Source organism: Apteryx rowi, unplaced genomic scaffold, assembly GCF_003343035.1.
Source record: "Apteryx rowi isolate R43461 unplaced genomic scaffold, aptRow1 scaffold_141, whole genome shotgun sequence".
Taxonomy (NCBI): Eukaryota; Metazoa; Chordata; class Aves; order Apterygiformes; family Apterygidae; genus Apteryx; species Apteryx rowi.
Genome location: NW_020447653.1, coordinates 166963 through 179612, shown reverse-complemented (window position 1 = coordinate 179612; position 12650 = coordinate 166963). Strand labels below are relative to the sequence as shown.

Genomic DNA, 12650 nt, shown 5'->3' with positions numbered 1-12650 from the left:
TGCAGCCTGCTGCCGGAGGCGGCGTGCTCGGGGGGGGCCGCGCGGCGCGGGTCTGCCGGCCCCCGCTCCCTGGCTTTCCCGGGCGGCCCCGGCCCCTTCCCCTCGGAAACCCGCAGCCCCCCACGGACTGCGCAGCCAGACACCGCTAGAAACGATATTTTATTCCCGTTGCCCGCTCAGACCACGACACGGAGCACACCGTCCCGCACCACAGCAGCACACCTGCCTAGTTAAAAGGAAAGACAACAGCTTGGGTTTATTTTACAAGAGGCAAGGTTTTGCCATTTCTGGACACCACACGGTTTTCTTTGTTTCGTGTTAACACTGACGGCACACTACGGACACCACGGTCACTCCAACACCGACGGCGGGACAGGCACACAGCTACACGCAGGGGCTGGGCGGCGAGGGGCTGCCTGGCCCCAGCCTGCGCCCGCTCCGGCGCAGGAGGCGGCGGGCGCTCTGCTGCGGCGGGGGCAAGGAGGGACCGGGGGCGCCCCGCACAGACGGGACCGAGCGGGAGGCGAGAAAGCCGAACCCCCTCCCGAAACCTCCCCGGAGGGTCTGAACCCCTTCGCGGGCCTCGGGCTGTATCGCTCGGCCCCGCGCGGGGAGGAGGGGGCAGCCGCCCCGGGGCTGGCGGCACGCCGGCGACAAGGCTGCGGGGCCGGACCACCGGGGCAGCGCTGCCGCTGCGCCKCTGCCCTTCCCCGCCGCAGGCGAGCACGGAGGGGGCCCGCGCGCCGCTTCCTGCCTCCGCTTAGCCCTCGGGGGCTGAGCGCCCTTAACCTCCCCGCTCTCGCGGGCGCGCGGCGCGGAGCTGCCTCGTGCTGGTTGGCGGGGCTGCCGCCGCAGCCGCCCGCCTTCGCAGTGTCGCCGTGCCGGCGATCTCACAGGCTTCTCCGCCACCAGGCGTTTTTGCACGTTCCGAACAGCATCCCACGCTGACGGCTTGCTTTTAGCCAGGGACACAAACGGGGTGTGCCGAGAGCGCGCGGAAGGGGCTGTGCTTGGAGGCCCTAGCCCAGCACGGAGGAAAGGCAAGCCGTGGGATTTCCCCGCCGACTGCGGCCGCCCCCGGGCTAGCGCTGGGTGGGTGCAGGAGGATTATTGCTGAAACGGCGACAGGCAGCGGGGCTCCGGGGCCAGGCCTGGCGCCGGCTCCCTTCCCGTCCTTGCACGCCGTGCTGCAGCTACAGCGCGCGGCCCGAAACACGGCTGCAGCGGGCACAGCTGGCACGGCCCACGCCGAGCCGGGGGCRACTGCAAGGCATGCAGCACCATGCACGCACACGGCGCTTTGCAAGCACCGCGGGGGCAGGCTGCTGCTGCCTCCCCGAGGGCCACGCGGCAGCTCGGCCCCTTAACGGAGCCTCGGCAGGTGCCTATTGGGGGGACACGGCCGATCGCAGCCAGGCGAGGGGAGCTGAAGGGGAAGGGCTGCCYGGCAGCGCCGTGCCCCGGGACGGCGGCCGCGGGAGAGCCCCGAGGGCACCGCCTGTCGCTCGCGCACAGCCCGTCACACTCACAGCACGAGATAGGTGAGGAGGAGAGAGTCACTATTACAACATCAGCAACAACTAGCCCTAGAGGTAATGGTCATCTTACACTAACATCACACGTTACTGGAGGCAGAGAGGGCGGTGAGTGGAGTTGAGTCAGGTGGTAAACAGAGAAGTGGTRTTGAAGTACAGAGGGGAACACAGACACAGCATCTTTGCATCTCCTCGGAGGGGCCTGTTGCTGCGGTTTCAGCTTCCTTGCAGGCCGCTGGCATCGGCAGTCCGAGCATCCGTCCTTGGGTCTCCGGGTCTGCGTGGGGAAAGGGCTGCGAGTCAGGCTGGGCGCRGGAGCAGCGCCCCGTCCCTCGCCGGGGCCACCAGCTGCCAGGCAAGGGCATCGGAGCACTAACAGCCGGAGGAAAGGAAATGCAAAGCAAGGCCAGATGCAGCCAGATGTTTCCTTCAGCCGGCTGTGCTGCCTGGGTTTGCAGAGCCAGGAGGGCCAGGGCCTCTCCGTGGTGTGCATTTCCCTGCCAGCACCGAGCCCTGCACCCCGCCGCCACGCAGAGCGGCCCCGGCCATGCAGGCTGCTCCCCGTGGGGCCCCGCCGGGGCTCCTGCCCCCCAGCCCCCCTGCCCGCCCTCCCCAGGCTCTGGTGGCCGTGACGGCGCAAGCCCGCGCGCGCCGGCCCGCACCGGTCTGCAGCAGCCCCRCCACTCACCGCGCGGCTGGTGCTCAGTTCTCGGCTTTCTGCGCTCCCGTTGCTGCAAGGGGAAAGRCAGAGCGGTTGCAGGGCTCGCCGCCCGCCCGGCCTCGTGCTCGCTGGGCAGCCGGGAGCCCCGCGAGGGCAGGGCAGCACTCGCACGCCGCGGGCGGGCGGGCAGACCTTACCGTTGGAGGTGATCAAGTTCTCAGCCTGAGCCTCCTCGTCCCCCGGAGCCCTGCARGAGGAGGCGCACGGTGAGAGCGGCTGGGCCGCGCGCCCCGGCCCCGCCACGGCTCCCCCGGGAGGGTGCACCGCCGCTTCTCCGCCCGGGAGCTCTGCGGCACGCGCGTCCCTCTGCTTCAGGGGCCGGGCACCCAAGAGGGATGCTCACGCCTATTCCGCCCGCGGGAAGGTTCATCCGTGGGAGGGATCCCGGGAGGAGCCGGGCGCTGGCCAGAGAGACCCTCCAGGGGAGATGTTCCCCACACTCACCTGGGCTTCTGGTTAAAACTGCACCTGCACCTCCGGCCTGCAAGAGGAGGGAGAAACCGTGAGCGTGGCCAAAGCGGGAATGAGCCGTAGCCCTCCCTGCCCATGGCCACCGGCGGGAGCGGGCTCACCGCCCCGGCCCGACCCCGTGCCCAGCGCCCAGCCAGCCCCCGACTCACTGAGTATAAGGAGAATGCCAACAGTGAACAGGATCACGGCGAACACCAGCCCCCCRATCCTCAGGCTCTGGTAGTCTAGGGGGAGAAGACACGGAGGCTCGTTTCTGCCCGGCCGCGGGGAAGGGGGGAGYGCCTTTTGCTCCCTGCTGCACACCCACGCACGTGCCCCCGGCTCACGCGTCCCCACGCGCACCCACAGCAATGCTCACCATAGTTAAAGGGATCTTTCTCCTTCTCCTGGGTGGCCGCTGGAAAAGAGGAGACAAGCTGGCATGAGCCGGGCACAGCGGGACCGCACAGGGCTGAGCGCGCCCCCCAGTTTCCCAGCAGAGCCCTGCCGCTGGCAGCAGCCGGGGCACAGCTCTCCCTGCTGCCCCACTGCCTCCCATTGCCCCGGGGGTCCCGCTGCCCCCTGCCCCACTCCAGCTCCCTCTGACCAGGCAGGGAACCAGCCTCGGCGGCCCCAGCAGCCTTTCGCTGTGCCCCTTCCTCCTCCTCGGCGCGGGAAGCGTGGGCACGTACCGTCCGCCAGAGCCGCCGGCACCAGCAGGGAGCACAGGAAGATCAGCACCGCTTCCATGGCCGCTGCGGAGAGGGGAGAAGCGGGGTTCAGCGCCGGGTGAGGGGCGGCAGGAGGAGGAYGGGGCACCAGCCCTGGCTGCGCGGGGCAGCACAGCCCTGGCACCCCTGGGCGGGAGAAGGAGCCCGGCCAGGACCGGCTGAGCCATCCCGGGCCCCGGCACGGGCGGGCAGAGCACCAGGCACCCGGGGCTGCGGCAGGGAGACCTGGGGCCGCAGCTGGGCCCCGGCGGGTCCGGGACGCGGCGGCTCTGCGGGGCGAAGGAGGTGCCAGGAGGGGTCTGAGCACGCAGATGCAAGGCCTCAGGCCAGTCTCTCGGTTGCACCACGCACTGTGGGACCCGCACAAGGGCCGTGATCTCGCCATGAAGGTCAGTACTGTGTCCTTCACCCACAGCATGCTTTAATTCGTTCCAATTAACATAGCAATTACATTCCTTTACCAAGCGCCTCTGGCCCTGGCCCTGGCCCTGGCTGGATGGTACCGCAACGCCTGCTCTGTCTCACGGGGCTGCAGCGGTGCCTCCAGCTCCTGTGGGTGCTGGTGCAGCGAGGCCACAGCCACACTTGCTCACCCTGGGCTCACCGCACTCACCTGCAGCAGCAAGGAGAGACCGTGAATAGTGCTCGGCTCCATGTCACAGCCGAGCAAGTGCCCGAGCATTGATACGCTGTGGCAAGGGTCCGCTGTCATCTGCACATGAGGTGCAGAGCCCCCGCTCGCAGCAGCGCGGCCGGGTGCCGATCGCAGCGTGCCCAGCCCCTCGGGCAACTCATCCTAATGGCACAGATGCACCATTGGGACCCATTGGGACAACCCCGCTGATGCACTCATTGGGATGACCCTATTGGGATGCACCCATTGGGATGTACCTACTGGGATGTACCTATTGGGATGACGCCACTGGGACGACCCCATGGAGGTGCCCGTTGGGATGACGACCGTGCTGCTGTGCTGCAGGGCCAGCCGGCACCGGTCACCACTGCCCTGCACAGGGAGGGCCCTGGCAGCGTGCGCRTTACCCATTAACTCGTGCCGAGCCCAGCAAGGCTGGCACGAGCGTCCTTTCATCTCCTCCGGCGGGCACGCGCGCAGGCCGGGAACGGCAGCTCTCCTCCCCTGCCGTCGGGCACAGAGACACTCCGGCTGCCCCTTCGCGGTGGCCRGCCAGCAGGCGCGTGCGGAAGGACCCCTCTCCGCAGGAGGAGAGGGCTTCACAGCGGTGCCGCCGGCGCCTCCCGCGAGGGCAGAGGTAGGTGCGTGCTGCCCACCTGACGGCCTGCAGCGCACTCGCTCGTGCACAGGGAGGGCTCTGCCCGTGTATCTGTTTTGCTGCTGCCAGGCAGTTGCTGAGTGCACCGACCRCACGGATTTACTGCTCTTTTGTTTCTCAGAGACAAGCCTGGGAGTCGGGGGGCACCCAGGCCCACTCAGCGGGTGCAAAGCGGGAAGAGAAGTGCCCCAGGCAGCGCCGGCCCAGGTGGGGGCAGCCGGGGGGCTCAGAGGGGTTTGGGGAAAGGTCCCCACCGGCGAGCCTTCGCCATGCATGCCCAACCGCTGCAGCCCGGCTCGGCTGGCACGGGGCTCCCCGAGCCAAGCGGGGTGCAGCCCTGCGCGGAGCCGCGGGTGCCGGAGCAGAGCTCGCCGCAGCGCAGCACCCTGCTCCTCCGTGGCAGCGCCGGGCCCCACGGCAGGGCCCGTCCCGGGTGCAGGTCCCCGGCCAGCATCACCCCCGGGGCCGCCAGCCGCGGGGTGCCGTGGCCATACGTGGTGCAGAGCGCAGCCCCGAGGAAGCGAGCAGGGGGTTCCTGGCAGCTCTGCACAGCCCTGAGAGCCAGCTCCGAGCGAGAGCGAGCTGCCGCCGCTGCTGCACTCGATCAGTGCAGATAAGAAAGGGGCCCGCGACGGAGCAGCAATTCAGTGAGCTGGCGGCTGCAGATCCCGGCGTTGAGCTATTCAGCCCCTCTGGAGCCTGGCCGGATTCAGACCGAATCTCTGTCCCAGGCTCAGAGCTCAGCTGCAGCCCAGCGCCCCGGGCCAGCTCCGGCAGTGCCCCTCCTCGGGGCCAGGGTGCCCACCTGCCCCGGCGCTCCCGCAGCCCCTCGTCCCTCGCAGCGAGGTGCTCAGGAGCAGCACGCACAGAGGGGGCTCAGCGGGGCCCCGGCCCGGCTGCTCGCTCCGCGGCCGGTCGCCAGCGCTACCTTCAGCACCAGCTCGCCCCCGGCAGCTGCGCTGGCTCCCGTCACTCGCTGTCACCACTGTCCCCACTCTGGAGGGACAGCCCAAGCTCTCGGGGGGCTGAAAGGGGATGCACCGAGGCTACCGCAAACCACTGAGCGTGCACAGAAAGCGCAGCCGGGCACGTCTGCCACGGGGCCGGGCTGAGGCGGGCAGACTCATGCAAAAGGGGAGCCTGGCTCCACGGGTTTCGTTTTCCGGAAGCCAGAGGCTGCCCCCTCGGCTGGCTCCTCGTGAGCACGGGGAGCAGCGGAGCAAAGAGGAAACCACGGAGAGAAAAGCAGAGGCGATGGAGGTATGGGTAACGCAATGGCACGGCTGCCGCCGGTGCGTGTGTTGGTTCAGAGGCCGCACGACRCTGCTAGGCAGCAAGTTATCCCCAGCAGCAAGCTCTCCTCCAAGGGAAAAGTCATCGCTCCATCCACATAGCTGGGCTCACGCTGGGCTTGCCTGGAGCACCGTGGTGATGCCAAGGGGGARGAAGGTGCTGCCAAGCCCACGTGGCCTCCAGCCCTGTCCCACGGGCTTTGGCTCTCTGTGCTTTTGGCAGTACGAGTGTGTTGGGGGGAGCRGGGACAGGGGACACAGGCTGCTCCCAGGAGCCCATCCGGCAGCCTCGGGGCAGCTTGCTGTTCCCACGGGGCATGAACCCACCTCCAGCGCTGCTTGCGGAAGAAGCAGCCTCCAGCATCGCGCTTGGCCCGTGAGCGCAGGGAACGTGTTCCCAGCACCCCCTTTATTCATCATAACAAGTTGCATCCCATGATAATTCGTGTCCTTCCCTCCCCTTCCACGTCGTGTCATTTGGAAGTGAATGTGTTTTATCTGAACAGTGGAGGGTTTAATTTCCCGTCGCTGCAGCTGGCGCTGGCATTGTGGAGCGCGGGGCTGCGCTGCCAGGCCGCTGCGCACCGTGGCACTGTGCCGCCGGCTCCCTGCGCCCAGACCGGCCCCCTCGTTCGCCAAGGCACGTAATTCTGCTAATTACCAGGTTTTAGAAACATGTACAAAGAACCCAACAGCTGGTGATACAGTAACTTTTAGTTGCACATTTTCTTCTGTCCTTTATTTATTTACTGCCTATGTCGCCAGCTTAAAATCAGTGCCGTTACCCGAAATGGGTGTTGTATGTGCACATGTAGGTACGAYATAGCACATGCCTCTGCTAGATGAATGGTATCAATCTAATCTTGTACGTCCATTAATGACAACTTTATTTGTTGAACAGATGATTCATCGGGGTTTTTTTTCCACTGTTTGACTACTTTTGTAGCAGACAGCTGAATAATATCCCCTGAATTTGGGGAATTTGGTGTTACTCACCAGGCGACGGCCGCTGCCCCRTGCTGAGCCACCTCGTGCAGGGCAGCGCGGGCAGGCACCCCCAGCTCCCCCGCCGGCGCGCGGGCCGGGCTGCAGGACCTGGCTCGCCCGCGCCGTGCACGGCCTCAAGCGCTGCCTGAAGCACCTGCTTTCGCAGGATAACTCTTCCTGCACTCAGACCAGGACAGGTTTTAATTTGGCAGCTTCCAGCCGAGTCCGGGATCCTCCCTGTGCAAGCGGCTGAGGGGGCAGCCAGCGGGGCAGCCGGCACCGCGCGCAGATGAACCACAACGGGTGGACCAGGACAGCGTTTCTCCTCCAGCACCCTGCACCTCCGGTCTCAGGCCAAGTCACCCATTGGCCATGATCAGCCTACACATTTTCTATTTTGGGGYGCTTTCATTCACACCTGAGCTGCTGCTTTTCACCTTTCTTGGCACTGTGGAGGGAGAGAGAGAGCTGAGCGCTCCTGCTCCAGGCTCCCCATCCCGCAGGGCCGGGGTCAGAGATGCCGTGGGGGAGAACAGGTCAGTGCCTGCATCTCCGGCACCTATGGCAGGCAGCAGCCTGTTGGCCCTCCAGGCCCCCTGGGAAGCAACAAATGGCTCCAAATGGTTTTCCTGCACATTTTCCGATTGCTCTGCTCACTGTCCTGGTGCCACCTGCCCTCCAAGCTGGCTCTGTGCTCCCGTGTGCTCCAGGAGGCTCCCTGCTGATGCAGAAATGGCAAGGTGCCATGGCAGGGAGCCGGAGAGCTAGACAAATCCCAGCCAGAAACAAGACACACATTTCTGGTGGGGTCATTGCCCATTTGAGCGACTCGCTGCCCTGAGACAGATGCATCAAAGCTGCACAAACCTGCCACAGCAAAGCCTGAGCTCAGGGGAGCGCTCGCCAGCTCTTGGGTCCCGTTACACATCACGGCTGCATTTCCAGGCACGCACAGACCTTCCCCCCCAGCACGGGAGCTTTGGCAGAAGACAGGGCATGCATGGAGGTGCGCCGCAGAAAAGGCACCGAGGTGGGTGTGCACGCGGGCGCAGTGGCCCAGGCTCACAGCGAGCTCCTGCCCGGCCTCTCTGCAGCGGCCCGGGGACGGGAGCAGCGGCGGGAGCCAGCAGAGCCTCCAGCCACAGCAGCTCCTTGCGGCCCCTGGGGAAATATCACCAGCTCGCCCTCCCGCAGCCGGCCAGCGCCGGGGACCAGCCTGGGGCCGGGCTACTCGGAGAAGCTGCTTCCAGCCCCCTGCTCGGTTTTTGCTTTCTGAGGTTTAGTGCCAGCAGAGTTTAGCTTTTCCTCAGGACAAGCACACACCGCACATATGTTCTTTGTTTTTTCTGACTTGAGTCTTGAAATTTGCACACTGTTGCATGTTGAAACTCCTCTCCGCACAAGCTAACCATCAGGATTGGCAGTGTCCCTGCTAGAAAAACAAATGCAGCATGCTGGAGTGCAAATGAGCCCAGCTCTCCTCCAAGGAAGCATATGCTTTGCGAAGTGTTACAGGTTTGCTGGGTTGTGTTAAGCTGGCCCACCCACTTTTTGCGAAGCTGAAATAAAGTGAGAAGAGCAAACATTGCAAAAGGTTTGCCATTTTCCCTGCTTGCGCCTCCTGACAAAACGAAGCCGTTGCTCACTGCCCCCTATTCAGCAGCGTTGCCAGCTGCGCCTTTGCACAAAGACGGCAGAAAAACAGCAGCTGCACAGCGAGGGACGAGCTCCCTGCCCCCAGCGGCGGGTCCGCAGCGCCCTCCTCGCGGGCCCTGCACGCCCAAGAAGAAACTTCTCCATTTTCTCCCCGCCAGCGAGAGCGAGTTTGCAATCAGCCAGCGGAGCCAGAAGGCGCTCGCACAAAGCACGCTGAACGGGGAGCGCGGCGTGCTCTGCATGTGACCCGAAGCAAAACATGTTTTTTTCCTGTTAAAACAGCAAGACCGGCCGTGGTACAGCGAGAGGCAGAGACGCACAGGAAGCGGGGCAGCAGTGAGCAGCGCTCTCCCCTCTCCCCTTGGCCCGCTGACGAGCGAGTAAAGCGTGACACCCACTCACCAGTTTTAAATAAAATATTATTGTCCCCACTACCATCGCCATGGCAACGGAGCCGCGGGAATGCTGGGAACGGCGCGTGCTGGGGGGACCCCGCAACCCCGGCTCAGGGCCACCCTCAAGCTCTGCTCGGGGCAGGAGCAGCCGGAGCTGGGAGGCACCCGCACCCCGGAGCTGGCTGGGTAGCTGACCCCGCTGCGCCCGCTCCGAGCCCGCGGCCACCGCCTGCCTCCCCGGCAAGCACYTCCGAGATCCCTCTCCTCTCTCTTGACAATCCCTCCCCGCAGCTCTGCACGCCCTTAGGTTGGGGGGGGGGCGCGCACGGGATAGAGGGGGAGGGCAGGGGGGTTCGGGCAGACCGACCCGGTCCCTGCTGCTCGCTGACCAGCTCTCCGTGGCGGGGAAGGTCGTGCAGAACAAGGCGGGTCGCTTCGTAGTGTCCCGAATCCCGACCACCCTTTTCCTTTCCTTTGTTCTGCACAGCTCAGCCCTGTCGAGTCTCAGCCATCGCGGCACAGCGCTGCGCAGCCTCCTCCTCCCACAGGGTCCTCGGGGCATCTCCTGAAGATCAGACCTAGTTAAAATCTCCACTTTCTGTGCAAAGCCCCCAAGACCGTGACTGCACTGCTCAGTTGCCTGGAGCATTTAAGCGTGTGCACGTGTGAATGGACATTTCCAGCTAGGCGTAGACATGCTCTTCTGCCATTTCACGTCAGCATCAATCGGGCTATTAATGTGCCTGTTGTTGTGCCTCTTGTTCCCAAACGAGGAAGAAGGAGAGATTTCCAGCCCTCATCATTCTAAAATGGACGGCACTTCCCAAATTTGGAGCTGATTCCAAGGCTGACCAGGCAGAAGGCACAAGACAGATTTTACTAAGATCAAATTGTCCCTTGCGGGTTTGGGGTATTTCCCTAATTGAGGGGGGATATTCAAAGGAAACCCAAGGCTTGCAGGAGCCCCGGGGACCCAGGCTCCAGCCTGGCTTCTGCTGAGCCGGACTCGCAGCCAGACACCACACAGGCCAGCCCCGAGCAGGTCGTCRCGCTCAGGAACATGCAATCGCACCGACTCACTGAACACAGCCAGGACACGGCTCTGCACCCCGAGCTCCATGCTTTCCCGCAGCACAGCACTGCGCTCGTCTCCTGCAGGGTTTCTGCCAGCCCCAGGCAGTTGTGCCCTAACACAAGGAGGAGCGTTAGCCAAATCAGCACGGCGGTATCTGGCTCACCCACAGTCCTCAGCCCACCACGATGAGGCACGTTTCCCCAGATAAGAAGTGGCAGGCACAAACCAGCTCCGCTAGCCCTTTATTCGAGGTAAATCTCCAGCGCAATCATTGCTGAGCCGATGGCAGCCGAGGTGGGGACCTGGCAGCGCCTGCCTCGGGGAAGGCAGCGGTAACCCCYGCCTCGGCTCGGGGCAAGGCAAGAAACAACGCAGCCTCCTTGTAGGAAGCGCCAGCTCTGCCGCTCTTGGTGTCTCCTCATTTGTGCAACAGACAGTCAGGACCCGAAAGCCAAAATACTGCAAATGCACCTGCCTGAACTGCCAAATCCRCCTGCCACACCCAGCTCTCCCCTTCCGTGCTGCCAATCGCCCAAGCCCTGGGCTCAGCTCGCCGAGTGGGGTGCCGCCGGGTCTGCCAGCGCAGCACTCAGGCATCAACACAACGAGAACCAAACAGGTAAGTCAAAAGCAGAGAAAACGTTACCTGGCAGGTCCAGGCGGTGAGAGAAGTCCAAATCACCAGAAAGCACTGAAATAACAGCGTTATTTCAAGCCTCCGTGTCTCCTGCACTACTACAACACTTCCATAATCAGCAGAGCATCAACGAACAGACATTTGCTCCAGGGTGATCCGCTCCGGTTTGCTTTGAACGTCGGCTCTAAGCACCACCGAACACAAGGCAAACAGAAGTGCCCCCCCGGCAGCCGTGCCTCCCACCGGCACGGCTGTGATTGCACACGCGGAGCAGCCCGCACGCCCACCCCGCAGGGCGGCTCCGCGCGCCCGCCGCACGCAGGGCTTTGTCCTCGCTCCGGCGAGGGGGCTGCGCGACCGCCGCTGCCGCCGCCGGCCRCCCCTCGGCAGCCTGCGAATGGGGAACCATCCCGGTGGCAAACGCAGGCGGATGGTGAAGTCGAAGGCTTCCAGCTTGTTTCACTGGGGAGTTATCCTCAATGCAGGAGCTGAAACTCCTGGCAAAATCATGACTCTCTGCGATGCTTTGCCCGAGCGGGTAAGCACCAAGGAACGAGGCAAGATTAAATACAAGTACGAAACACAGGAGGAAGACGCAGCCCRCCCCGCATCTCGCAGGTCCTGGGGGGTATTTCCCCGCAGGCCCAAGTGAAAGTTGTAACAGGTGGTCTGGCTTCGCAGCGTCTTAGCTACACTTTACACTGGCAGCTTTCTCTTGCACGTTCCTTATCCCTCCACTTCAAGCTGCCTCCGATCTCACTATGCTTCTGCCGGTGCCGGGGAAGGAACTCCCTGGAGTTATCCCCATTGCAACCCGGGAATGAAACCACTCGGTGGGACTACAAATCCTGCACGGAGACATGACTCATCAGCACCTCGGAGCACCACGGGCTTGTGAAAACAGTACAGGGCACCTCGGCAAGTCTTAATCCACATGCAGTGTTTCTTGAGGGGCGGCTCTTTCATGCTGCAAAGCTTATTCATATCCACACAAACCACCTGTCACTTCCCCTCCCACAGAAATATTCCTGCAAGATTTGAGTTCCTCCACATGGATTCAGATATCCATTTCTTCAGAAGCATTAATTATACACCCAGGGAGACATGCTCTTCCTCCACTCTCATATGCCTTTCCAGGAGAAAGTGCTTGATCGTTTATATACTGCCACGGTGTTACCAAAATATTTAGCAACAGAAGTTACAATTTTGCCAAATATTTTGATAGCGCAATTACCTCCCCTTTCTTTGAAATCGACACACGCTGCAGCCTGGGGATCAGCCGGGGAGGCCGAGGCTCGCCTGAGCTCTACCCACAGCTCGCAGGTCTGTCCCTGGGCCGCCGCGGTGGTCTCCAGAGGGGAACCGCTGGGCAGTCGGAGCATCCTTTCCCCCCAGCACAGGGGCTCGTATCCAGGCAACGGCAGGAAGAGGGGAAACCATGGTACCYGGCGTTGCCATGGCAGCTGTCACTGCCGGGGATGCGGGCACCCCAGGAGCGGGGTGATGCCCCAGGGCACTGGACCCGCAGAGCCAGGGGCGAGGCTGCGCCCGAGCAGCCTCCCTGGCAGAGCTGGGCTCCAGCATCGTCAGGCCTCGCCACGCCCCAGCGGGACGGACCACCGGGGCCGGGTATCCTGGGACCAGGCACCCTGAGCATCCTGGAGGCAGGCACCCAAGAGCCGGGCACCCTGGGTTCAGGCATCCCGAGTATCCTGGAGCCGGACAGCCAAGAGCTGGGCACCCCGGGCACGGGCACCTGGGCATCCTGGAGMCGGGCACGCCGGTGCCCGACGCCCTGGCTATTCCCCGAGAGCCGGGCGCCGCGGGCATCCTGCAGCCGGGCTCCGCGGAGGCGCCGGATGCCCCCGAGGCGGCGCGG

At 64.2% G+C, this 12650-nt stretch overlaps 1 protein-coding gene across 1 annotated transcript in view; it reads right to left on the bottom strand.

Moving 5' to 3' along the window:
• Positions 1 to 146: 146 nt before the first annotated feature.
• Positions 147 to 12650, bottom strand: part of FXYD6 (FXYD domain containing ion transport regulator 6) — an 18917-nt gene continuing 6413 nt past the window's right edge. The window contains exons 2-8 of the mRNA XM_026057985.1: positions 3399 to 3461; positions 3086 to 3124; positions 2877 to 2951; positions 2701 to 2737; positions 2394 to 2443; positions 2224 to 2266; positions 147 to 1812 (exon numbers count right to left, since the gene is read on the bottom strand). Of these exons, the coding sequence (XP_025913770.1) occupies positions 2238 to 2266; positions 2394 to 2443; positions 2701 to 2737; positions 2877 to 2951; positions 3086 to 3124; positions 3399 to 3456 (288 nt within the window). The 5' untranslated portion in view covers positions 3457 to 3461 and the 3' untranslated portion in view covers positions 147 to 1812; positions 2224 to 2237. The remainder of the gene's footprint in view (positions 1813 to 2223; positions 2267 to 2393; positions 2444 to 2700; positions 2738 to 2876; positions 2952 to 3085; positions 3125 to 3398; positions 3462 to 12650) is intronic.